The sequence below is a fragment of the Ovis aries genome, chromosome 2 (assembly GCF_016772045.2).
Source record: "Ovis aries strain OAR_USU_Benz2616 breed Rambouillet chromosome 2, ARS-UI_Ramb_v3.0, whole genome shotgun sequence".
Taxonomy (NCBI): Eukaryota; Metazoa; Chordata; class Mammalia; order Artiodactyla; family Bovidae; genus Ovis; species Ovis aries.
This window is the reverse complement of record NC_056055.1, coordinates 234,946,797-234,971,094: the sequence shown is the minus strand read 5'-3', so window position 1 is coordinate 234,971,094 and position 24,298 is coordinate 234,946,797. Positions and strand designations below refer to the sequence as shown.

Genomic DNA, 24,298 nt, shown 5'->3' with positions numbered 1-24,298 from the left:
GAATGGACTTAATGCCACTGAACTGTACAGTTAAAAATGGTTACGATGATAAACTGTGTCTTTTACTACAGTTTAAAAAACAATTGCATGACTTTTAAATGACAGTGGCGGAATAAATGAAAATTAATCCTAAATAAACCTTTATTGTCTCAGAGTAGATCTAGAACCAGGAAGAAGTGCCAGAGGTGAGATTTTGGTTCAGCATGAGGAAAAACATTTTGATATTCAGAACTTTGCTATGGAATAATGCTATTAATCAAAAATAAGTAAGATGGGAATATTTGTGTTCTATGAGATTAATACATGTTCTGCATCCATACTTGGGAATATTATATATCAAAAAGAAGTATACTGGTTTTGTAAGCTATTCATGATACACTGATAAACTGAAAAAAAGCAGATTGTAGAACATGATAGAATTTCCTCATATTAAAATTTGGGTTTCTGGTCTTATGTTTAATTATATGTAACTATTTGATAGCAGGCTATTTGCCAAAATGTGGTTGGTATGTTTAGGGAATGCTTGAGATTTCCTGAGTAGTAGGAGTCTCTCTTGCTATTTATACATAGCCCCTTGTGCCCAGACGGGGGCGGAGGGTGGGGGGCAAGGTTGTGAGAAAATTTACAGTCAAGTGGGACAAAAGTGCTTTGGTAGCCTGAGCTATCAGGGCTTGACACTGGCCTCTAAAGTCTTGTGGGCGTGAGCCCTCGGTCACAGATTTGCCTCCAGGTGGTCAGCATCAGGATTGAACTGAATTGTTGGACACCCCATTGGTGTCAGGGGGAAAGATACCACACAACTGTTGTCAGACTGCTCGTGCAATTGTATACATTCTTTGTCCCTGTAGTCAGGTTATAAGCTATGACTGTCCCATTCTCTGCAGCATCTATCCTAGTGGTTTGTGCATAGTTCATACTAAGAACAACCGAGTAGTACATGTAGAGTTTACTTTATGCAAGAACGGTTTCTCTTTTAAAAATATTTATAAATTGAGATTTGATTTTGAAACATGGTTTTGTTGCAGCCTGGGGATTCTTTTTTCCCCCATGTACAATTCAGCAAATTTTAGTATAGTCACAGAATTGTGCAACTATCACTACCATTAGTTACCCCAGAAACCAACCCCATACCCAGTAGTCATCCCTCCTGTTCACCTCTAGTCCACCCAGTACTAGGCAGCCATCACTCTACTTTTATTTATCCATTCATTCATTGATGGATATTTGTGTTGTTTTTACTTATTATTATGAGTGTTGTTTTTACTTATGATTAGTGTCTGATTAAAAGATTCAAGGTTAAAGAAAAGATTCAAGATTGATTATCAAGACAAACAGTAACCATACTTCAGTTTGGGGGGAATATCTTAATGGGGAAGTGGTTGGCGTATGGCCAACTGCCTGTTTTTATTAGTCCACAACTATGCTCATCCATTTGCAGGCACCTATGTCTGCTTTTAGCAAACCGATGCAGAGTTGAATAGTTAAAACAGACTGTATACCCCACTGTCTGTCTTCCTCAGTTCAGTCGCTCAGTCGTGTCCGACTCTTTGCAACCCCATGAATCTCAGTACGCCAGGCCTCCCTGTCCATCACCAACTCCCGGAGTTCACTCAGGTTCACGTTCATCGAGTCAGTGATACCATCCAGCCATCTCATCCTCTGTTGTCCCCTTCTCCTCCTGCCCCCAACCCCTCCCAGAATCAAAGTCTTCTCCAATGAGTCAACTCTTCGCATGAGGTGGCCAAAGTACTGGAGTTTCAGCTTTAGCATCATTCCTTCCAAAGAAATCCCAGGGCTGATCTCCTTCAGAATGGACTGGTTGGATCTCCTTGCAGTCCAAGGGACTCAAGAGTCTTCTCCAACACCACAGTTCAAAAGCATCAATTCTTCAGCGCTCAGCTTTCTTCACAGTCCAACTCTCACATCCATACATGACCACAGGAAAAACCATAGCCTTGACTAGATGGACCTTAGTCGGCAAAGTAATGTCTCTGCTTTTGAATATACTATCTAGGTTGGTCATAACTTTTCTTCCAAGGAGTAAGCGTCTTTTAATTTCATGGCTGCAGTCACCATCTGCAGTGATTTTGGAGCCCCCCAAAAATAAAGTCTGACACTGTTTCCACTGTTTCCACTGTTTCCCCATCTATTTCCCATGAATTGATGGGACCAGATGCCATTATCTTCGTTTTCTGAATGTTGAGCTTTAAGCCAACTTTTTCACTCTCCTCTTTCACTTTCATCAAGAGGCTTTTGAGTTCCTCTTCACTTTCTGCCATAAGGGTGGTGTCATCTGCATATCTGAGGTTATTGATATTTCTCCTGGCAATCTTGATTCCAACTTCTTCTTCCAGTCCAGCGTTTCTCATGATGTACTCTGCATAGAAGTTAAATAAGCAGGGTGACAATATACAGCCTTGACGTACTCCTTTTCCTATTTGGAACCAGTCTGTTGTTCCACGTCCAGGTCTAACTGTTGCTTCCTGACCTGCATACAGATTTCTCAAGAGGCAGGTCAGGTGGTCTGGTATTCTCGTCTTTTGAAGAATTGTCCACAGTTTATTGTGATCCACACAGTCAAAGGCTTTGGCATAGTCAGTAAAGCAGAAATAGATGTTTTTCTGTCTTCCTAGCCTCATCTATTTTCACCCTTAACTTCCAGAAGTAACTTTCATGTTTACTCAATACCCTTTTCTCTTTGTTTTTGGCAGGCTGAGAACATTTATAATGATGAAGACCCTGAAGGAAGTGTGGATCCAGAAGGACAAGGATCTTAGATCATGTCTGCACTTGTGATTTTTAGACTCCCCTTTTCTTCCTCTCAACTCTGAGATTGATTTAACACTGGTTTTGAGACACAGACTTTGTTTGGTTATCCCTCTATAATAAGTTCTATCAACAATGTTATTAGTCCAAACAGAAGATGTTTTCTAAATATTAACTGGGGGCTTCTTGATTCAGCAAAGCCACAGACTTATATTTAAATTTTCTTTAGGAATTTTCTAGTAACAGAGGTCTAAAAGTAGCCACAAAAAGGGGGAATATTGTGTGTGGTTATTTTTCTTCTTATGCTATATCCCCAAGTTTTTCAGACTCATTTAAGTAAAGGCTAGAGTGAGTAAGAAATAGAGCTAAGTGAGGTAGGTGTCTGAGCCATGAAGTATAAATACTACAAGATGTTGTTTTTATTCAGGAAATAGGGGAGATTCAAGTCATACAAATTCCTACACGCCGAACTTTCCAGGATGCACATTTCCTTACATAGACCAGTCTCCTCAGTTTCTTCAGTTAAGTCAAAACAGTGTGTTCCTCCTTCCCCATATATTTTTGCTTGTTAGTGTATTTCTTGAGCTGTTTTCATATTATTTCTTTCCTTTCTGTGAAATGGTTTTTTTTTAAAAAACTTGGGACCACCAAGTTGTAAAGATGTATGTTTTTACCTGACAGTTATACCGCAGGTAGACTGTCCAGTTAAGTTGAGAAGAGTGAATCAATAGCTTGTATTTGTTTTTAAAATTAAATTAATCCTGGATAAGAGTTGCTTTTTTTTTTTTTTAAGGAGTTAGTCCTTGACCACTAGTTTGATACCATCTCTATTTTGGGTGACCTGTTTCACCAGCAGGCCTGTTACTCTCCTTGACTAACTGTGTAAGTGCTTATAATGGAATAAATTGCTTTTCTACATAATCCCATGCTGATGGGTTTTATTTAGTGTATAACATTCATCAAACACCAGTCTCTGGCTTCTAGAAAAGTTGTTCAGATGACAGTTATTTTCTGTGGTCTTTGACTACCGAGAGCAGAAGTAAATATAGTAGACCCAGAGGTATAGAAAAGAGCTTTACTCCTTCCCAGGGGAAATGAAAGACGTAAAACCCTGAATCAGGTGTACAGATTAGGCTTTGGTAAGATAACATTTTTTTGAAGTCTTACCTCCAGAGAACCACATGAGCTTTTAAGAATGTTAGAGGCAGTGTGGCAGAGAGAATTTAAGGCAAAAATTAAATTTTGAAAAGGTGTTTGACCTTTTCTCATAGAGGTTGAATCTCCCCAGTGTATTTCACTGGGGCCTGTACTTAGAGGTTAGAAAAGTAGGCTCTTGAAAGCCAAGTACCATAACCAGATAAAATGCTTGGTTCTTTACCAAACACCCAGTCTAACTGAATAGATCACTCTGACCCAAAATCATTTTCATAAGGTAAGATATTTTGGGAAATCTGGGTTGGTTCTTGTTTGTCTTGAAGTGAGTAGTTCTTTTAGAGTATAGTGAAAATACCTTGACACAAGAGTAAACCTACATGAATCAGCATAGACTTTAAAACTTTGTAGAGGAATTCAAGTAAAGTATAACACTCATGGCACAAAAGGATCCAGATTGTAAACCATATACAGTTTACCCTTGAACAACATGGGTTTGAAGTGCACAGGTCCACTTACACAGATACTCTTCAATAGTAAATAACGCAATTCACAGAGGTGAAGGAGTCTTTGATACCAAGGGCCAACTAAGTTATGTGCAGATTAAGCCCCACATTGTTCAAGGGTCAGCTGTAATGATAACATGGTGCCTTTTTTACTTCACCTGTGTTCCTGAAAAACTTTGTTTTGGGTCAGCACAAGGCAAGGTACATTTTTCACTAGAGTGTGTCTGTACATTCATCCTTTACTCAGTGTGCCTGTGGAAGGCTGCTGATGGCTGACAGGAGACTCATTTTTCCATTCCTCAGTGCACTGAGATCAGTACCAGCAACGTATGAAACAGAATATAGCTAAGAGTGGACTGACAGTGTTCTGCCGCCAGCCAGCCCTAGAACCTTTTTAAACAGGTCAGCCAGTATTTGTAACTTTCCCAGAGAGAACTCCTTGCCAAATCCATGACACTCCCTTCTCTGTTTAGAAAAAAGTATGTCCAAAGGGTACTTAGTGATCCTTTGCTAAGAAGTTTTTTTTTGTTTCTTGGTTACAGATTCGGCCGTATGTTTCTAAACAGCCCCTGTAAGGTTGAGAGAAAAAAGGATAAGTTTAAACTTTGCAACTTAATACAGTATATAATAAAGTTTTTGTGAATTTTTTTTTTTTTTTTTGGCTGTGCTGTGTGGCTTGCAGGATCTCAGTTCCCTGACCAAGGATTGACCAGGCCCCAAAGCATTGAGTCCTAATCACTGGACCATGATGGGAATTCCCATTATAAGGTTTTTAACAATGAATTTCTGAAGCTTAGTGCAGATATGTTAGGGAGAGCTTGCTAGAGTGATTTGTATCTAATCAGGGATGACTTTGGTAGGGGCTCACTAAAAATTTCATCTGCTCACATTAACTTTACACAGGTATAACAAGGTCTGAAATTCTGTAGTTTTGATTCTTTGGATTAATCATTGTCTTCTCCCAGTTGTACTTTTCATCTGATCCACACAAAGGTGTTTAGCAGCTCATTTTCTTCAATTACAGGGTTCTAGTAATCTCTCAAACAACAAGCATGGTCTGTTATGCCTAGATAAAACACAGTAGAAGACAATTTTAGTATGGGAGTTCCCTGGTGGTCTAGTGGTTAAGATTGGATGCTTTTACTGCCATGGCTGGGGTTCAGTGTTTAGTTGGGGAACTCTTGCAAACTGTGGAGGAGCCAAAAAAAAACCCTACTAATTTAGGAAAAGCATCAATTATAATAGTTACTTATGAATTTGTATCCAAGATGTAGGGTTAACTAGGAAATTAATAAAGATTTATGGACTTAATCTAATATCCAGTTTCATCTTTTTTAATCCTTAGTGTCTGTCTAAGAGAATCTAGGACTTTATAAAGAATGTGAGAACATTGGAATGTAAAGAAATCACTGGATAGGTGTGTTGCTTGTCTCACAAATGAAGCAATAATCAATGTCCTTTGGTCTATAAACAACACCCTCTTCAGCTTTTTAAGTGACTGTTAACAGGTTGCTTTAGCCTTCTTGGCCTCCTTAGTCATAGTCTGAATTAGATGTCCTAACTGCCCTCTCTGCTATTCTAAGGAAACTGTTTATGAATAGCAGATAGGGTCAGGTAGGGTGAGGAAAGTAAGAATGCACAGAGCCTAGATGTTTTATCCTGTTCCAGATTTCCTGGTGACAATCAGGGTATGTTTTAAGTCCTACTAGAAACTGAAACATTGCAAAGGAAGCCTGAATACTTGAACCAGGCAACTTGGAGGTATGTGTCATCCTGTTACTCCTAAATGATGTAATTTGTTACTGGACACAATTTTTTTTGAGGCATTAGTCTTGTTAGGAAAGTGGCAACAGGGCAGACACCACTCTTGTAACCGTAAGTATCACCTTGAGACGGTGTCTCGATTCCACCTGCCTCAGAAGTGGGAGCATTAACCTGTTCCAGGCTCTTAGGTAGCATAGCCCTTAAAAAAAAAAAAAAAAAAATTTTTTTTCTTTCTGTTCATGGATGAGCACAATTTGACAGTTTTCCCCCCAATTTTTTTTTTCTGCTTTTCACTGTCAAATTTCTCATGAGCAACATCTGCCCTCCCCACCATCCCCTCAGCCAGTGTTGGTTGAGATTTGGGGAGCAGCAAAAACTGACTTGTAAGTTGCGAGCTCTTCAGCAAGGCCGACTCTTAGCTGCTCCATCTCTTTGTTCTTCTGTTGCTGGAGTTGCACCCCGCTTCTTAGCTGCCTCTGTCGTTCTTCCATTTCCTCCAGCTGTTCCTGCATGAGGGCCAAGCACATCTCGAATGAGCCAAATAGTAAAAAACCTAACGTCCATTATTATAAAGCATTTCTTTACACCTTGTTTATTTCCACAGCAGTGTTGAGATTGAGGAAATGAGATTCAGAGAACGTATTTTGACAGGGATGTTTTTGAAAATGGTGACCCAAAAGCAGTCTTGCCTGAAGTATTGGGGAGAATTTTGATCACCTAGTTGGTGAACTAAGAATTTTTATAGACCCTTAATGTACAAGTTTGTTTCCATTAAGATAATCAGTTTTTAATAGTACCCTACAACTTAATTGAAGTTGAAAGAAACCAAGTGTTTATGTAAGCAGGTATATTTGAATAACTATTTGAAGCTCCTTAAAGTCAGACATAGCTTTACTTAGTACTTACCACAAGACAGACAAGCAGATGCTTAATTAATGAGGGTATCATGGTTACTTTCCTATATCCTTTGCTTATTATATCAGGGCAATTTGTTCTAAAGTGCTAATTTGGAAAATGAAGGTGCTATGCCCTGGAGGCCCTTGGGTCTCAGATAACTTTCCCATTGTGCCAAAACCAGGCAGGATCATTCTACAGATTTTCTCTGTGGATTAATGTCTGGAATGATGTAAGGAAGATGTCAGCAAGTCAGTCTGTGGCTTGCCTGCTAGCTGGCGTGGATCCTCAGCGTGGGGGACTTGGGAAGGAAAGGGAGTGCTGAAATTGGAAGGCATATTTTTAAGGGGCAATGACTATCTCAGATTTTGAAGAAGAATAAACTTGGGATCCAGTTCGGGTGCATATTCTTGATGGTGGTTGCTCAGTTGTGCCCAACTGTTTGCAACCCCATAGGCTCTCTAGCGCACCAGGCTCCTCTGTCCATGGGATATTCAGGCAAGAATACTGGAGTGTTGCCATTTCCTTCTCCAAGTGATCTTCCCCATCCAGGGATTGAACCTGGGGCTCTGCATTGCAGGGGGTTTCTTTACCAACTGAGCCAACAGGGAAGCATGTTCTAAATAGAATGATGTAAATAATTTGTTCTCTGAGTCATCCTTGGTATACCTGAGACATGTCAGTCTGCAGCATTTGATACTGTAGCTGAATCTCAGCTTTCATCATATTGTCAAAAGGTCGTTTTTTAGGGCCTAGTCAGGTGGCACAGTGGTAAAGAATCCACCTGGCTATGCAGAAGACTGAGAAACTTGGGTTTGATCCCTAGGTTGGGAAGATCTGGAGTAGGAAATAGCAACTCACTACAGTATTCTTGCCTGGGAAATCCCATGGACAGAGAGGCTTGGCAGGCTATAGTTCATGGAGTCACTAAGAGTCATATGACCGAGCAACAACCAACACATAACCATCTTTGACACCATGCAGAAATGTGGCTTTACCATCTAAGAGTGTTATCTAAAAGCGTCTGTATACCTCTCTGCCCCAGTTTCCCAAGCCTTGTATCTAGTAAACCTGTCATTTGCTGGATATACAAAAGAACATGCTTGTAAAGACAGTCTGTACTGTCACTGATAAGCTCTTGACAGGGAGAAGCTGTCACAGAATGAAGTATTAATACAGTGACAGAAATGGACAATCTCCATTCTTTATCCTATGTAGCATCACTGGGTTAACATTTTAAAAAGTGCTTTATCAGGACTTCCCTGGTGGTCTAGTGGTTAAGACTGTGCTTCTACTGCAGCAGGGCACAAGTTTAATCCCTGGTCAGGAAACTAACATCCCACATGGTGCAGCCACAAAAAAGTGTTTTATCATTCAGTCTCCATAGGCTTTCCACTTTCTTTAGTCTGGCGTTCAGAGTCCTGCTAGTTTGACCCTCACTTCTAACTAGGGCCTCCATTACTCCTCTAGTCTACACTGTCCAATATGGAAATCACTAGCTACATGTGGCTTTTGTTTTGTTTTGTTCTTGTGGCCACGCTGTCTGGCATGTAAGATCTTTAACTCCCAATCAGACTGTAGGTTCTTGGATCTTAGTATGTCTGGCACCCTGCACATAAAATGCTTATTGATGTGAAGTGTGCCGATAGTAAGCATATTCCATCTTGGCACTCGAAGTCTTCCAGTTTCAAGGTAAAAACTTGATCATTCTCAGCAAACTCACCCCACGCACTGCAACCAGTCACCAAATCTGCCCATTTTCCCTCACATCTCTCTCCTCTTCCACTAAGTGGTCTTTCGAGGCTCTTTGAATCTACCCTCCAACACTGCCACTTAGAGTGCCACTTACTTCTGTGCCAGGCACCATGAGAAGTGCTTTACGGACACTACTAACAAGTTCATTCCTTGCAGCAGACCCATTGATCCCATTTTACGTGTGAAGGAGCTCAACCACAGGGTAAGTAATTTGTCCAAGGTTTCACAGTTAGTGGTAGACCCAGGATTTGCCAGTAGCTTAGAGCTTATACTCTTTAACAGTTGCTTTACTGCCTTCACGTAAATAGATACAAAAGTAGAGAAAGAACATAGATGCATGGGTGCTAAGTTGCTTCAATAGCCTGCGACCCTATGGACTGTAGCCTGCCAGGTTCCTCTGTCCATGGGATTCTCCAGGCAAGAATACTGGAGTGGGTTGCCATGCCCTCCTCCAGGGGATTTTCCTGACCCAGGGATTGAACCCATATCTCTTAACATGTACACTGCTAGGCGAATTCTTTACCACTAGCTCCACCTGGGAGGCCCAGATACATAGATAGGCAGACTCTTAAATGGTCTTCAAACTTTCCCATGAAACCCCAGGAGGAGGCCGTGGCTGGAGTGTGCTTGTCACTCTTTAGTTAGTAGCTCTACTTTTACCTGTGGGTTTTTTGTTTTTTTTTTAATGTTTACACGTTGCCATTCCATATAACATTGTTTTTGGGGAAAAGTCTGTGGCTTTGAAGAAAACCTTTTTAGGAAAACCACTGACCTAAAGAATACATAAAGCCCTTTACAATCTGGTCCTATGCTACTTCTCCAGCCTCATACACTTTTCAGATTTGTTATGGTTCAGGCACACTTCCCATAACATGTCTGTGTTTTCATGCTTTATGAGCTGTTCCCTTGGCCTAGAATGGTCTTCGTCCCTTGTCTACACAGTGAATTCATTCTTTAAGACTCAGCTCAAACACCTTGTAGCATGAACTTGAACTGGATTTCCCAGGGTTACATCGACCTCCATCCCTTCCTAGCTGTGTAACCCTGGACAAATGACTTCTGTGACTCACCTGTGTACTTGTTTCTCAAATGGTGACAATAGTTACACCTATCTCAGAGGTAAGAATTAAAGGAATTATTACATGTAAAGAACTTCAAGTACATGCTGGCTATTTTTAATCCTTGTATGAAATTTCCCCCTTATTTCCCCAAGGGTAATTAAACCTGCTTCATCAGTGTAATGTTTTATTCCTACAACTATTACATTGTCTATCACATTGAAGTATGTTAATTATTTCATTGATTCTAAAACTCACACTTTACATACTTAGATCCAGATGTCTTAGATTTTAGGAAGTTTTATCTCGTATCCTTCCTGTACTATAAACTTTTTTATCATTAATTTTTTTCTTTTTGGTTCTTTTTCTGTTTTTTAATTTCTTTTTAATTTATTACTTTTTAATTGAACTATAAACTTTGAGGACAGTGACTGTCCGCCACCCCTAACCCCTCACCACAAGTTCTCATCTCTTGCCACCACATAGCTCATTGCCTGGCACAAAAAAAGTAGGCTAAATATTTGTTGAATGAATGGGTGATGGTGATGAAAGCAAATTTAAAGTCACCAGGGTGAGATGTACCCTTGAAAAGTAATCAGATGCCATACATGGCCTTTGGCAAACAGTTTGGGAAAAAGTCATTTCAGAAAGAATTATCTCTGTCAGACCTTTTTTCTCACTTTATTGTGGTATAGAAATAGACTTTCATCAGGGTTGTTTCTCATTGAGTGATCTTTGGAAAGCTGCACAGATAATCAAATCTGAAACAAATCCAGTACAGTGATGCAAATCACTCGGGAAACAGTTCTAGAATTCTAACACTATATAAGGAAATTCTAATCCCAAGAATTCCCTACTTAGTGCATCACCATCTGAGTTAGCCTTGTCTGAAATCTAAGCATCCTCTGACTTCTCACCTCTCTGCCCGCTCATTCTGTAGTGAAAATTATTCTATGTTCATTCTTTCTTCCCTTCCTTTTCTTTTGCTACCATTGTTTCCTCTTACCTGTAGTAGTTTCCTAATCAGTCTCCCTTGCCTGTTAGTCTCTAGCCCATTTTACACACTGCCACCAATAATGTTTCTAAAAGGAGAGCGAGGGGGACTTCCTGGTGGTCAAGTAGTTAAGAATCTGCCTGCCCTGGCCCAGGGAGATTCCACAGGCTCGGAGCGAGCTGTCCCCATGGCCACAGCTACTGAGCCCCTGCTCTAGAGCCCAAGAGCCGTGACTGCTGAAGCCCTTGTGCCTAGATAGAGCCTGTACTCCCAAGTGAGAGGCCAGCACAGCAAGAATCTCGTGCGCTGCGATTTAGAGTAGCGCCTACTCACTACGACTAGAGAAAGCCTACATGCAGCACCAAAGATCCAGTGTAGCCAAAAATGAATACCTTTTTTAACTAAAAAAAGAGTGGGGATCATGTTAATCCCTCGATTAAATTTCTTTAAGGAGCCAACTGACCACTGAATAAAGTCCAGACTCCTTAGGCTGGATTTCAAAGTCTAATGGGATCTGCCCTGACCTACCTCCACAGTTCAACTCACCTCTCAGTTTTTCACCTTTCACCTGCAGCCAAGTTACTAATTATATTTTTATATCTATTGGATTAAATAATATGTTAAAAATTACCTTCACCTATTTCTCTTTTATGTGGCTATTAGAAGATTTTAAATGATATTTGAGGCTTGCATTATATTTATGTTGGACAGCACTGGTCTAGATCTTGCCTATACTTAAGTACTTTAATAACACTGTCTTCTGTTACAGGTTCTCTGATTTAATCCATGGCTAAAAATAATCTCATTATCCCATAGCACTCTTATCTGTACCTCTCTTAAATCACATGTTACTTTCTACCCTGGGTTACAGTTATTAAAGTAACATCTGATTGAGTATCAGGTGTTTAAGAATAGTATTTGTTTATGCAAAAATAATTACCACCCTTTCACTAGATTATGACCCAATAAAAAGTGCAGTGGAGGTGGAGGGCAGTGTTGGGTAAGTGAATATGTATAGCTTGAAGGCATTCAATACTAGGACCCCAAAACCCTATTCTTTTCATAATATAAGCTATAGAAAGCGTGACAAAATATTCAGTGAAGTGAATGCAGCCATTTTCAACAGAGGACATCTTCCTTAATGGATAAGTCAAAATCTCTGGGATTTTTAAGTTCATCCAAAATATGTGTGTTTCAAAAGACAAAAATACTGCTGTGAAAAGTACCACAGTGTGGGGTTCTCATGGCGCCCAGCAGCACAAAGTCAGCACTTAACTGATGCAGACTCAGCCTGGTGGCAGAGATAAGTAAGCCATACTCCCTACCTTCTGAAAGCTCAGCCTGTGGGGGAGAGAGAACTGTTTATGCACTGAGTGTTTAGATCCCATTTTGTTCTAAAAGGGATTAGGACTGGCTCACAATCAGAAATAGCTTGAATACGATTGAAATGGTGACAAATGCACAAAAAAGGAAAAGGAGGGATAGAGGTTTATAGATTTCATCCCAGCTTTTTAAGACTGGAAAACTTCAGAGCAGAGATCAGATAGGTGGGACTTGAGAGTGAATACCGCGGAGGGGAGAGAATGAATTCTACCTGGCCTCATTCCCTCCTGCTCTATCTAAACCCAAGGGCAATTCACTCAGAATCGGAAAATGGTGCTATAGAAAGAGCACTGAAATATTTGGGGTTGGTCAGACTAGAGTTCAAATTACTCCGACTCACTGGGCCTCAGTTTCCTCATCTAAGAAAAATGATAATAGTTGAGTTGGAGGATTAACGAAGATCATTGGTGTAAAAGTGTCGTGGAAACTAAGAGTGCAGGTTAACTTTCAGCCCTAGCATGCCTGAATGAATGAAATGGAAAATGGCTTAAAGAAGTGAGTGACTGGCCCATGAAACAAATTGCTCTTCCTACCTATGCTAGCCTGGTGGCTCAGATGGTAAAGCATTTGCCCACAGTGCGGGAGACCTGGGTTCAATCCCTGGGTCAGGTAGATCCCTTGGAGAAGGAAATGGCAACCCACTCCAGTACTCTTGCCTGGTAAATTCCATGGACAGAGGAGCCTTGTAGGCTACAGTCCATGGGGTCGCAAAGAGTCAGACGTGACTGAGTCACTTCACTTCACTTCACATATGCTAGCATCCTTCAGCCCAAAGACATTTGGCCCGGTCCCCTTTTCCTCCCTAGACTAAAAGACTGTCCTTCCTCCCACGCCCAGTGGGCCTACCCGGTACTGCTGCACCTCCTCATCCCGCTTTTGCCTCACAAGGGTGATCTGGTCCTCCAGGTTCCTGTTTTGCAAGTGGAGCTGCTGGGCTTCTGCCTGCAGAGGTCTCAGGGCCTCCTTCATCTCCTGGATCTCGGCCTGGGTTTTCTGCAGAGCTTTGGCTGCAGCTTCTTTCCTCTCTAGGAGCCGCAGCAGCTGAGGCTCGTACTCCTCCTCCAGGCCCTGGCGGCTCTCTGCCATGAGGCTCTCGAACTGGGCAGAGAGCCGCCGGCTCTCCTGGAGAAAGTGCCCATCCCTCTGACTTGGAGGTGCTTCGAGCTGTTGCCGTAACTGCTCCTTCTGCTTCTGATAGGCCTCCCGGAGCTGGGTTAGTTCCTCTGAGAGCTGGGCTGCCCGGGTGGTCAGTGCTTCCCGGAAATCGGCGAACTGGGCCACGTCCTGCCGGCGGCACTCCAGCTGGTACTGGTAGGCCACGCACTCCTTGGTCACCTTGAACAGCTTCTGCTTGACCAGCCGGATCTCCTCCCTCAGCCCATCCCTCTCGAGCTCTGCCTGGGCATGCAGTTTGTAGGCGGCCAGGATATCCCGGTGGACCTGCTGCACCTCCTGCAGGGCAGGCTCGCGGAGCAACACAAGCTCATGGATGAGTTGATCCCTCTCCTCTTCCAGCTGGGCCACGGCTTCAATGCACTGCTGGAAACGCCCCTCCAGCAATTCCAGGTCCTCGATGCTCAAGCTCCCCTCTGTGCTGGGACTGGGCCCGGTTTGGAGGCTCTCCTTGGGGTTAGACTTAGCCTCGCTCAGGAGCGTGTCTCCCCTGTGAGCTATCTGCTCTGGGCTTGCGGTCTTCACGGGCTCTTCCACGTATAACACCCCCTCCGGCTTCACCAGCTCTTCCACACATAAAGCCTCCTCCGGCCTCGGCTCCTCCAGGTACAGGGCCTCATCCGGCGCCCTGGTTTCCTCGATGTGCAGCGTCTCCTCCGGCGGTTCAGTTTCTTCCACGTACAGAGCCTCATCAAGGTCACCTGTGTCCCCCAGGTAGAGAATGTCCTCTAAGTTCAAGGTCCCCTCCAAAGACAGAGTAACTTCTGGGTTCCAGGTCCCCAGGTCATACAGGGATGCAGAGTTCTCCTCTTGAAGAGGAGAAATGACCTCTGGCTTTGTTTCCCTGCAAAAAAAACGACAAGGTGAGAGGGCAGTCACAGTCCTGGGAGGGTTTGTGACTGGAGCTGCCAGGACACAAGCCTAGCCGACAGCAAATTCTCACATCTCGAAGGGCAGTCATCTGCCCCCTCCCTTCATTGATCCACCACAACACAGCCCATTGCTTTAGCTCTGACACCATCCCCACGAGGTATGTGTTGAGCCTCTGCTTCCGTACCATCAACAGACAGGAACCCACACCTGAGCCACTCTGTTCCACTATCATAAGAAAGTTCTAGTATTGAGGTAAGACCTTCCCCACAGTTTTCACCTGGATTTGATTCTTCTTTCTAGAATCAGATACTCTAATTTCTTTTCCATATCAGTTATTTGAACACTTAAAGAGAGCTACTTAAAGAGAACCACCTGAGGAGCCACCCCGCACCTGAGGCCAGGAGCGGGGGCCAGGAGAAGCAACCAGAGGAGTGGTGGGAGGGTCTAGAGGAGCTATCCCACGTTGAAGTTCAAGGAGATACCCCTCGTCCAAGGTAAGGAGCAGCGGCTATGCTTTGCTGGAGCAGCCATGAAAAGATACCCCACGCCCAAGGTAAGAGAAACCCAAGTAAGATGGTAGGTGTTGCAAGAGGGCATCAGAGGGCAGACACACTAGTCAATCTAATCACACTAGGACCACAGACTTGTCTAACTCAATGAAACCAAGCCATGCCTGCGGGGCCACCCAAGACGGGAGGGTCATGGTGGAGAGGTCTGACAGAATGTGGTCCACTGGAGAAGGGAATGGCAAGACACTTCAGTATTCTTGCCTTGAGAACCCCATGAACAGTATGAAAAGGCAAAATGATGATAGGATACTGAAAGAGGAACTCCCCAGGTCAGTAGGTGCCCAATATGCTACTGGAGATCAGTGGAGAAATAACTCCAGAAAGAATGAAGGGATGGAGCCAAAGCAAAAACAGTACCCAGCTGTGGATGTGACTGGTGATAGAAGCAAGGTCTGATGCTGTAAAGAGCAATATTGCATAGGAACCTGGAATGTCAGGTCCATGAATCAAGGCAAACTGGAAGTGGTCAAACAGGAGATGGCAAGAGTGAACGTCGACATTCTAGGAATCAGCGAACTAAAATGGACTGGAATGGGTGAATTTAACTCAGATGACCATTATGTCTACTACTACGGGCAGGAATCCCTCAGAAGAAATGGAGTAGCCATCATGGTCAACAAAAGAGTCCGAAATGCAGTACTTGGATGCAGTCTCAAAAACGACAGAATGATCTCTGTTCGTCTCCAAGGCAAACCATTCAATATCACAGTTATCCAAGTCTATGCCCCAACCAGTAACACTGAAGAAGCTGAAGTTGAATGGTTTTATGAAGACCTACAAAACCTTTTAGAACTAACGCCCACAAAAGATGTCCTTTTCATTATAGGGGACTGGAATGCAAAAGTAGGTAGTCAAGAAACACCTGGAGTAACAGACAAATTTGCCCTTGGAATGCGGAATGAAGCAGGGCAAAGACTAATAGAGTTTTGCCAAGAAAATGCACTGGTCATAGCAAACACCCTCTTCCAACAACACAAGAGATGACTCTACACATGGACATCACCAGATGGTCAACACCGAAGTCAGATTGATTATATTCTTTGCAGCCAAAGATGGAGAAGCTCTGTACAGTCAACAAAAACAAGACCCGGAGCTGACTGTGGCTCAGATCATGAACTCCTTATTGCCAAATTCAGACTGAAATTGAAGAAAGTAGGGAAAACCGCTAGACCATTCAGGTATGACCTAAATCAAATCCCTTATGATTATACAGTGGAAGTGAGAAATAGATTTAAGGGCCTAGATCTGATAGATAGAGTGCCTGATGAACTATGGAATGAGGTTCGTGACATTGTACAGGAGACAGGGATCAAGACCATCCCCATGGAAAAGAAATGCAAAAAAGCAAAATGGCTCTCTGGGGAGGCCTTACATATAGCTGTGAAAAGAAGAGAGGCAAAAAGCAAAGGAGAAAAGGAAAGATATAAGCATCTGAATGCAGAGTTCCAAAGAATAGCAAGAAGAGATAAGAAAGTGTTCTTCAGCAATCAATGCAAAAAGAAATAGAGGAAAAGAACAGAATAGGCAAGACTAGAGATCTCTTCAAGAAAATTAGAGATACCAAGCGAACATGTCATGCAAAGATGGGCTCGATAAAGGACAGAAATGGTATGGACCTAACAGAAGCAGAAGATATTAAGAAGAGGTAGCAAGAATACACAGAAGAACTGTATAAAAAAAGATCTTCACGACCCAGATAATCATGATGGTATGATCACTCATCTAAAGCCAGACATCCTGGAATGTGAAGTCAAGTGGGCCTTAGAAAGCATCACTACGAACAAAGCTAGTGGAGGTGATGGAATTCCAGTTGAGCTATTTCAAATCCTGAAAGATGATGCTATGAAAGTGCTGCACTCAATATGCCAGCAAATTTGGAAAACTCAGCAGTGGCCACAGGACTGGTAAAGGTCAGTTTTCATTCCAATTCCAACGAAATGCAACGCAAAAGAATGCTCAAACTACCGCACAATTGCACTCATCTCACGTGCTAGTAAAGTAATGCTCAAGATTCTCCAAGCCAGGCTTCAGCTATATGTGAACCGTGAACTCCCTGATGTTCAAGCTGGTTTTAGAAATGGCAGAGGAACCAGAGATCAAATTGCCAACATCCACTGGATCATGGAAAAGCAAGAGAGTTCCAGAAAAACATCTATTTCTGCTTTATTAACTATGCCAAAGCCTTTGACTGTGTGGATCACAATAAACTGTGGAAAATTCTGAAAGAGATGGGAATACCAGACCACCTAACCTGCCTCTTGAGAAACCTGTATGCAGGTCAGGAAGCAACAGTTAGAACTGGACATGGAACACAGACTGGTTCTAAATAGGAAAAGGAGTACATCAAGGCTGTATATTGTCACCCTGCTTATTTAACTTCTATGCAGAGTACATCATGAGAAATGCTGGACTGGAAGAAGCACAAGCTGGAATCAAGATTGCCAGGAGAAATATCAATAACCTCAGATATGCAGATGACACCACCCTTACGGCAGAAAGTGAAGAGGAACTCAAAAGCCTCTTGATGAAAGTGAAAGAGGAGAGTGAAAAAGTTGGCTTAAAGCTCAACATTCAGAAAACGAAGATAATGGCATCTGGTCCCATCAATTCATGGGAAATAGATGGGGAAACAGTGGAAACAGTGTCAGACTATTATTTTGGGCTCCAAAATCACTGCAGATGGTGATTGCAGTCTTGAAATTAAAAGACGCTTACTCCTTGGAAGAAAAGTTATGACCAACCTAGATAGTATATTCAAAAGCAGAGACATTGCTGACTAAGGTCTGTCTAGTCAAGGCTATGGTTTTTCCAGTGCTCATGTATGGATGTGAGAGTTGGACTGTGAAGAAGGCTGAGTGCCGAAGAATTGATGCTTTTGAACTGTGGTGTTGGAGAAGACTCTTGAGAGTCCCTTGGACTGCAAGGAGATCCAACCAGTCCATTCTGAAGGAGATCAGCCCTGGGATTTCTTTGGAAGGAATGATGCTAAAGCTGAAACTCCAGTACTTTGGCCACCTCATGTGAAGAGTTGACTCATTGGAGAAGACTCTGATACTGGGAGGGATTGGGGGCAGGAGGAAAAGGGGACGACAGAGGATGAGATGGCTGGATGGCATCACAGACTCGATGGACGTGAGTCTGAGTGAACTCCTGGAGTGGGTGATGGACAGGGAGGCCTGGCGTGCTGCGATTCATGGGGTTGCAAAGAGTCGGACATGACTGAGCGACTGAACTGAACTGAACTAAAGAGAACACTTAAAGAGTCCTACTGTGTAGCACAGGGTACTATAGTCAGTATCCTGTGATAAACTATAGTGGAAAAGAATATGAAAAATATATATATATATATATGTATAACTGAATCACTTGGCTGTGCAGTAGAAATTAACACAGCAATGCAAATCAACTACTCTTCAATAAAATAAATATTTAAAAAATAAAGGGACTACAACCACTAGTGGTCCAGTGGTTAAGAATCCATCTGCCAATGCAGGGGACGCGGGTTCAATCCCTGGTCCTAGAAGATTCCACATTGCCATGCCACAACTACTGAAGCCTGCTGCAATGAGAAACCCACACACTTCAACTAGAGAGTAGCCCCTGCTTGCCGCAACTAGAGAAAGTCTACGCACAGCAACAGACACCCAGCACAGCCACAAATGAATGAAATAAAGAGAACTGATTTTTCCTTGACTATTCCATGCAAGCCAAAGTTTCCAGTACCCTCCTCATTTGGGTTACTTCTTACAGGTTCCAAATTGATTCATTATCCCTTGGGGATAGGTATAGGAAGCAGAATCCAGGTGTACTCTGAGCAGTGATTCTCTGGACCCTATATTCCTACTGAGGTAGTCAAGATGCCCTTAACATATAGGGCAGCTCTATCATATTCTTTCTTTGACCACACCATGTGGCATGTGGCATCTTAGTTCCCTGAACAGGGTTCACACCTGTGACTCCTGCATTGGAAGTGCGGAATCTTAACCAACGGTCACCAGGAAAGTCCCTCTTATTCCTCATGAATGCTGAGTTTGAGTAAAATCCTTAAGACTTTTTCACAGCAAGTGCTTTAAAACCGTATCTCTCGTTCCTGTAAAACCTCATCTTGGAACTGGCCCATCCTTCTAGGCTGTCAGATGCTCTTGAATTCAGATTCTGTGCTTCTAACACATGAGCCCCTTAACGCAGCTCCAGCTGCCGGCTCACTCTCTTGGTTCCTGCTGAGGAATGTACTCTTGCTGCTGTGGCTCTCAAGTGGCTTTAGTCTTTTCTGTTTCAAATGCATCTCACTTACCTTGGATCTCTGAGCAATTCTTTGAAAATATAAAATACTCTGGAAATAATAATAATAAATTACACTTTTAAAGGTCCTGTTATATGTGCCAGGCTGTTCTAAATGCTCTACATATATTGATTCATTTAATCTTCATACCAATTCTATGAGGTGGTTACATTTATTATTAACATTTTACAGATCAGGAAATGGAGGTTAAAGAGATCCAGTAATTTGTTCAAGGAAACTCAGATACTCAGAGAGTGCCAGTTATAAAACAGACTAAATTTGAATAAAAAACTTTTTGATAGTGTAAATGAAAAGCCTCACATATGAAACAAAGAATTCGATTTGTTTTGGAAAGGTTTACTTGTATCCAGGTTTTAAGCTCTATTTCTTAGCTCCAGGTTCCCAATAAAGACTATTTTTATTCTAAATCATTGTGTTCTCAGTCCTCCTCTCTACACCCCAGGAATCCCTGGCTTCCCTTTTGTAACCAACCCCTGATGGTACTCGGGAAACCACAGAAGTGTGGCTTCACCAGGCCCCAGACATCACTGGCCTCATTCAACCCCAGCACCTCCACCAACACCTAAGGCTTGCAGACAACGATCACCTAGTCCATTCACTTCCCTTTACCAGACATGGAGTGGGTTGTTTTTTTTTTTTTTTTCACCTAAAGTGCCAAGCATCAGCAAACTCAACTGCCAACAAATTATCCTTCTCTCTGAGCTTGTTACACCTGTATTCTCCAGCTCAGAGAAATATATCACTGTGTATCAGGCTGTATATCAGTGTTGTATTTTTTTAATTGGGTATAGTTGATTTACAGTGTTGTGTTACATTCTGCTGTACAGCACAACGAATCAGTTATACATTTATTTACATATATACATACATACATATAGATCCACTTTAAGATTATTTTCTCATACAGGCCATTACAGAGTATTGAGTAGCGTTCCCTGAGCTATACAGTAGGTCCTTCTTAGTTATCTATTTTATATATAGTAGTGTGTATACATCAGTCCCAATCTTCAATTTATCCCTCTCCCTGCTCCCCCGCCCCCTGTAACCATAAGTTTGTTTTTTATATCTGTGATTCTATTTCTATTTTGTAAATAAGTTCATTTGTACCATTCTTTTAAGAACCACATATAAGAGATATCATATGATACTTGTCTTTCTCTGACGTATTCACTCAAGTATGACAACCTCTAGGTCCATCCATGCTGCTGCAAATGGCACTGTTTCATTCGAGGCAATGGCGCCCCACTCCAGTACTCTTGCCTGGAAAATGCCATGGACGGAGGAGCCTGGTAGGCTGTAGTCCATGGGGTCACTAAGAGCTGGACACGACTGAGTGACTTCCCTTTCACTTTTCACTTTCCTGCATTGGAGAAGGAAATGGCAACCCACTCCAGTGTTCTTGCCTGGAGAATCCCAGGGACGGGGGAGCCTGGTGGGCTTCCATCTATGGGGTTGCACAGAGTTGGACCCGACTGAAGCGACTCAGCAGCATTCTTTTTTAAGGCTGAGTAATATTCCATTGTATATATGTACTACATCTTCTTTATCCATTCTTCTGTCGATAGACAAATGGTCTTTAAACAGCCTGCTCACTAAAAACTGATATTTCCATCTCAGAAAGTCTCCAGTCTCCATCCTCCTCTTCAGCCCACTGCCAGGACCCTCATCCACGTCATCATCCCTCACCTGCACTCTTGTACCAGCCTTCCCATAAGCCTTCTTCTTTCCCATCCCAGTCTAGTTTTGACAGTGCTGCCACTTGCTCTAATATAAAACAATCCATCCTGCTCCACTTCACCCGTAGATAGTGAACTGCTTTGCACAGATTCTAGGCCCTTCAAGATGTGACCCCAACATACCTTTTCAGCCTCACCTTGAATAACTCCCTACTGCCCACGCAATGCTTGACACTCTGGAACACACATTAACTTTATCTATTTATATTTATTTTTATTTATTTGACTATGCTGGGTCTTAGTTGTGTACACAGGACCTTTTAGTTGTGGCATGTGAACTCTTGGTTGCTGCATGTGGGATCTAGTTTCCCAACCAGGGATTGAACCCCGGGGCCCCTGCATTGGGAGTCTTAGCCACTGAACCACCAGGGAAGTCCCTCAGAACATGTGTTAACTTTTAAATCTCCCACTCCTATCCCACAATGTCTAAAGGGTCCAGCTGGGGACATATAGTTCATTGTATACTGCCTGGAGCTCCTCCCACCAAGAAGGATGCACTGATCAGCCAGCCAGACCCACCCAGATCCTCAACAGAGTCCCTGCTTTACCAGCAGACCTCCCTCACATCATGTTCCAGCTGAGTCCTCCACCCTGGAATGACATAATTGCATTCAAGGCAGTATTCTAAGCATTCTCCATAAATACTCAGTTATACGACGCTCACTTGTGTGTGTTAGTCACTTAGTCGTGTCGGACTCTTTTGACCCCATGGACTGTAGCCCGCCAGGCTCCTCTGTCCTTGGAATTCTCTAGGCAAGAATACTGGAGTGGATTGCCATTTCCTTCTCCAGGGGATCTTCCTGACCCAGGGATCAAACCCCCAGTCTCCTGCATTGCAGGTAGATTCTTTACCATCTGAGCTATAGGGTTTCTCCCCAATTTATAGATGAAGAAACCAAAAAGCACCAAGTAAAGAACCCACTCAGAGTTCTACAGCCTGTATGTGGTAGAGCCTGTTGAAGGCCGGCAGCCTGGCTCTAGAGCCAGGGCTCCTTTTTACCACTCTCATCTTAGATAGAATAAGCATTGGGTCTAAAAGACCTAACAGATACAGCAGGTATAACAGAGCTCAGCCCTAGAATTCAAAATATATTTATATCTATTTACTTAACACATTTCTACTCATCTTTCAAATCCTGCTGGAACCCCACCTCCTCTGGGAAGCCTGTCCCAGGCACTCCATATGCAGCTCATCTTTGCACTAAGTGCTTTGCGTTCCAAAAGTGCATCTGTCACTCTCCCCTGATAGTCCGTTTCCCGACGACAAGCACAGTTATTCTCTGTATCCCAGGGTGGGGCTCTGTGGATGTAGGCAGCAGCAACTGACTGAGCTCCAAGGAGGAAACTTGCCCAAGGTCAAGTGGCAGGACTGGATGTAGAGTCCAGGTCTCCTGACTTACAGGCAGCGCTGTCCCCATACACGGTGTTGCCTCAGTCACCTCACCCGAAGTGCCAGGCCTCTGCTAGGTGCTGCCCTCACTCAGCTGCCTCTCTCTAAAGAGCTGGGGATGGAGAAGGAAATGGCAACCCACTCCAGTATTCTTGCCTGGAGAATCCCATGGACAGAGGAGCCTGGCAGGCTACAGTCCATGGGGTTACAAGAGTCAGATGCAATTTAAGAGACTAAACTACCAGAGAAAGACTACCCCCAATTTGGCAGTAAGTGACAACTGGCCTTAAGATTTCTTTTTTTTTTTTTTCCCCGATAGAAAAAGAAAACACTTGGAAAATGAAAATAATAAACTTTCTATTCAAATGTTAAAAAAAAAAAAAAAAGAGAGCCAGGGAAAAGTAGATTATGGGAGGCCTCCCTGGTGTTCCAGTGGTCAAGAGTCTGCCTTGCAATGCAGGAGATGAGGGTTTGATCCCTGGTTGGGGGACTTTGTTTTTGTTTAGTTACTAACTTGTGTCCAACTCTTTTGATACCCCATGGACTGTAGCCCACCCGGCTTCTTGGCCCTTGGGATTTCCCAGGCAAGAATACTGAAGTGGGTTGACATTTCCTTCTCCAGGGGATCTTCCCGACCCAGGGATTGAGCCCGTATCTCCTGCATTGTTACCACTGAGCCAACTGGAACATGCCATAGAGCACTAAGCCTGCGTGCCACAACTAGAGAGCTCCACAGCTACAGAGCCCTCATGACACAATGAAGATCCCACACGCTGCAACTAAGACCCAAGGCAGCCAACAAGTAAATGAATGTTTTGTTTTAAGTAGACTACAGGAGGTCTAGGGGCAAGGCAGCCAGCTCAGCTGGGGCCCCTGACCTCAGGCCTCCTTGGGCTCCAAGCAGCCTGCCTCTGCTACTCTGTCCCTGTCCCTGTAGGATCCCAGCAGCTCCCAACCCCGGCCATCAGAGCTGCACCTGGGCATGTTTTTGATACCATGCAGGCCCGGGTTGGTGTGTGGCTGGCTCTGCGTGTACAACAGTACAGGTGAGTGCATGTGTAAAACTAGGCTCAGCTTTGTGTGGTGGTGACAGGGAAGAGGTGACAGGTGTGTGTGTGACTGCACTTCCACCTCTTGGTACAAGAGGAAGTCCAGGGCTACAGGCTGACCTGGGGCAGAAGCGCTCCCTACTCGCCCCAAATCCATCAGCCACAGGTCCCTTCCCTCTCACCAGGAGCAAGCTGATAGTGTGGATGATGGAGAGGGCTTTCCCTCCAGGGCTCCGTACAGCCAAGGTTCTCCTGCTGATCTGGGATTGGGGACCCTCCCCCCACGCCCTCTCAGGCCCAAGACCAGAGAGAATGAGCTGCCTGAACAGACTCAACTCCAAGCTGGCAGCCGTCCAACCTTGCACCAAGTCTCTTCCACACGGCAAATTCAGCGACTTGGAGGGTTCCATGTCCAGCTGTATTTGGGGTGAGGAAGGAAAGAAAATGGGGAGGGTCTTTGGCCACTATGGGCCATCCGGCATCTGATGGTTGATGCCGGCTAGTGTGAAGGGGTTAATCCTCACATCGCCCGTGGGAGGGGAAGGGGGAATTATGAAAAGCCCCCAGACCAGCGGAGGTGTCGGAACCCCGGGCCTCCCCCGCCTCGCCCCGGGCCAGACTCCCCTATCACCCTTGGCGGGTGGCTCCACCCTGTGCCCCACCCCCGCCTGGACCACCGCCCGCGTCTGGCGAAAGGCGCTCCTGGGGAGAAGGGATCCGCCTAGCACCCCCTCCCCAGGAGGGGGTGGTGGCCCGGGCCTGAGAAGGTCCTTTCCTACCTCGCGGCCTGGGCGGAGCCGTCCCCGCCGCGCCGGGGCTCCGGGCTGGCCATGGCTGCGCGACCCGGGCTGGGCGGCCGCGGTATTAATAGTCGGCCCCGCCGGCCGCCCGCGCCCGCCAGCCGCACTGCCAGCTGCAGCCGACACCGGATCC

At 43.9% G+C, this 24,298-nt stretch overlaps 2 protein-coding genes across 6 annotated transcripts in view; one reads left to right on the top strand and one right to left on the bottom strand.

Moving 5' to 3' along the window:
- Positions 1 to 3,687, top strand: part of RBBP4 (RB binding protein 4, chromatin remodeling factor) — a 16,893-nt gene extending 13,206 nt beyond the window's left edge. The window contains exon 12 of the mRNA XM_004005013.5: positions 2,712 to 3,687. Within this exon, the coding sequence (XP_004005062.1) occupies positions 2,712 to 2,777 (66 nt within the window). The 3' untranslated portion in view covers positions 2,778 to 3,687. The remainder of the gene's footprint in view (positions 1 to 2,711) is intronic.
- On the bottom strand, positions 935 to 24,298 carry SYNC (syncoilin, intermediate filament protein). Of its 5 annotated transcripts, none has more exons than XM_027965340.3 (5): positions 24,145 to 24,298; positions 13,119 to 14,289; positions 6,570 to 6,694; positions 6,311 to 6,387; positions 935 to 5,490 (listed from the first exon to the last, which is right to left on the bottom strand). In XM_027965340.3, exons 1-5 carry the CDS (start codon positions 24,195 to 24,197, stop codon positions 5,453 to 5,455), a joined length of 1,464 nt encoding a protein of 487 aa, XP_027821141.2. In that variant the 5' UTR covers positions 24,198 to 24,298; the 3' UTR covers positions 935 to 5,452. The 5 variants fall into 5 exon arrangements, with proteins under 5 accessions (XP_027821141.2, XP_027821142.2, XP_060266529.1 ...); XM_027965341.3 differs by having other exon boundaries at positions 935 to 4,993; XM_060410546.1 differs by having other exon boundaries at positions 935 to 6,387.

What these genes read in the sequence shown, in the direction of transcription:
- SYNC (XM_060410546.1), bottom strand. Translation starts at nt 24,197, where the DNA reads ATGGCCAGCCCGGAGCCCCGGCGCGGCGGGGACGGCTCCGCCCAGGCC. An exon ending in GGCTCCGCCCAGGCCGCGAG is followed by an intron (nt 14,290 to 24,144) that starts GTAGGAAAGGAC and finishes TTTTTTTTGCAG; the next exon opens with GGAAACAAAGCCAGAGGTCA. An exon ending in AGGAGGTGCAGCAGTACCGG is followed by an intron (nt 6,695 to 13,118) that starts GTAGGCCCACTG and finishes GCCCTCATGCAG; the next exon opens with GAACAGCTGGAGGAAATGGA.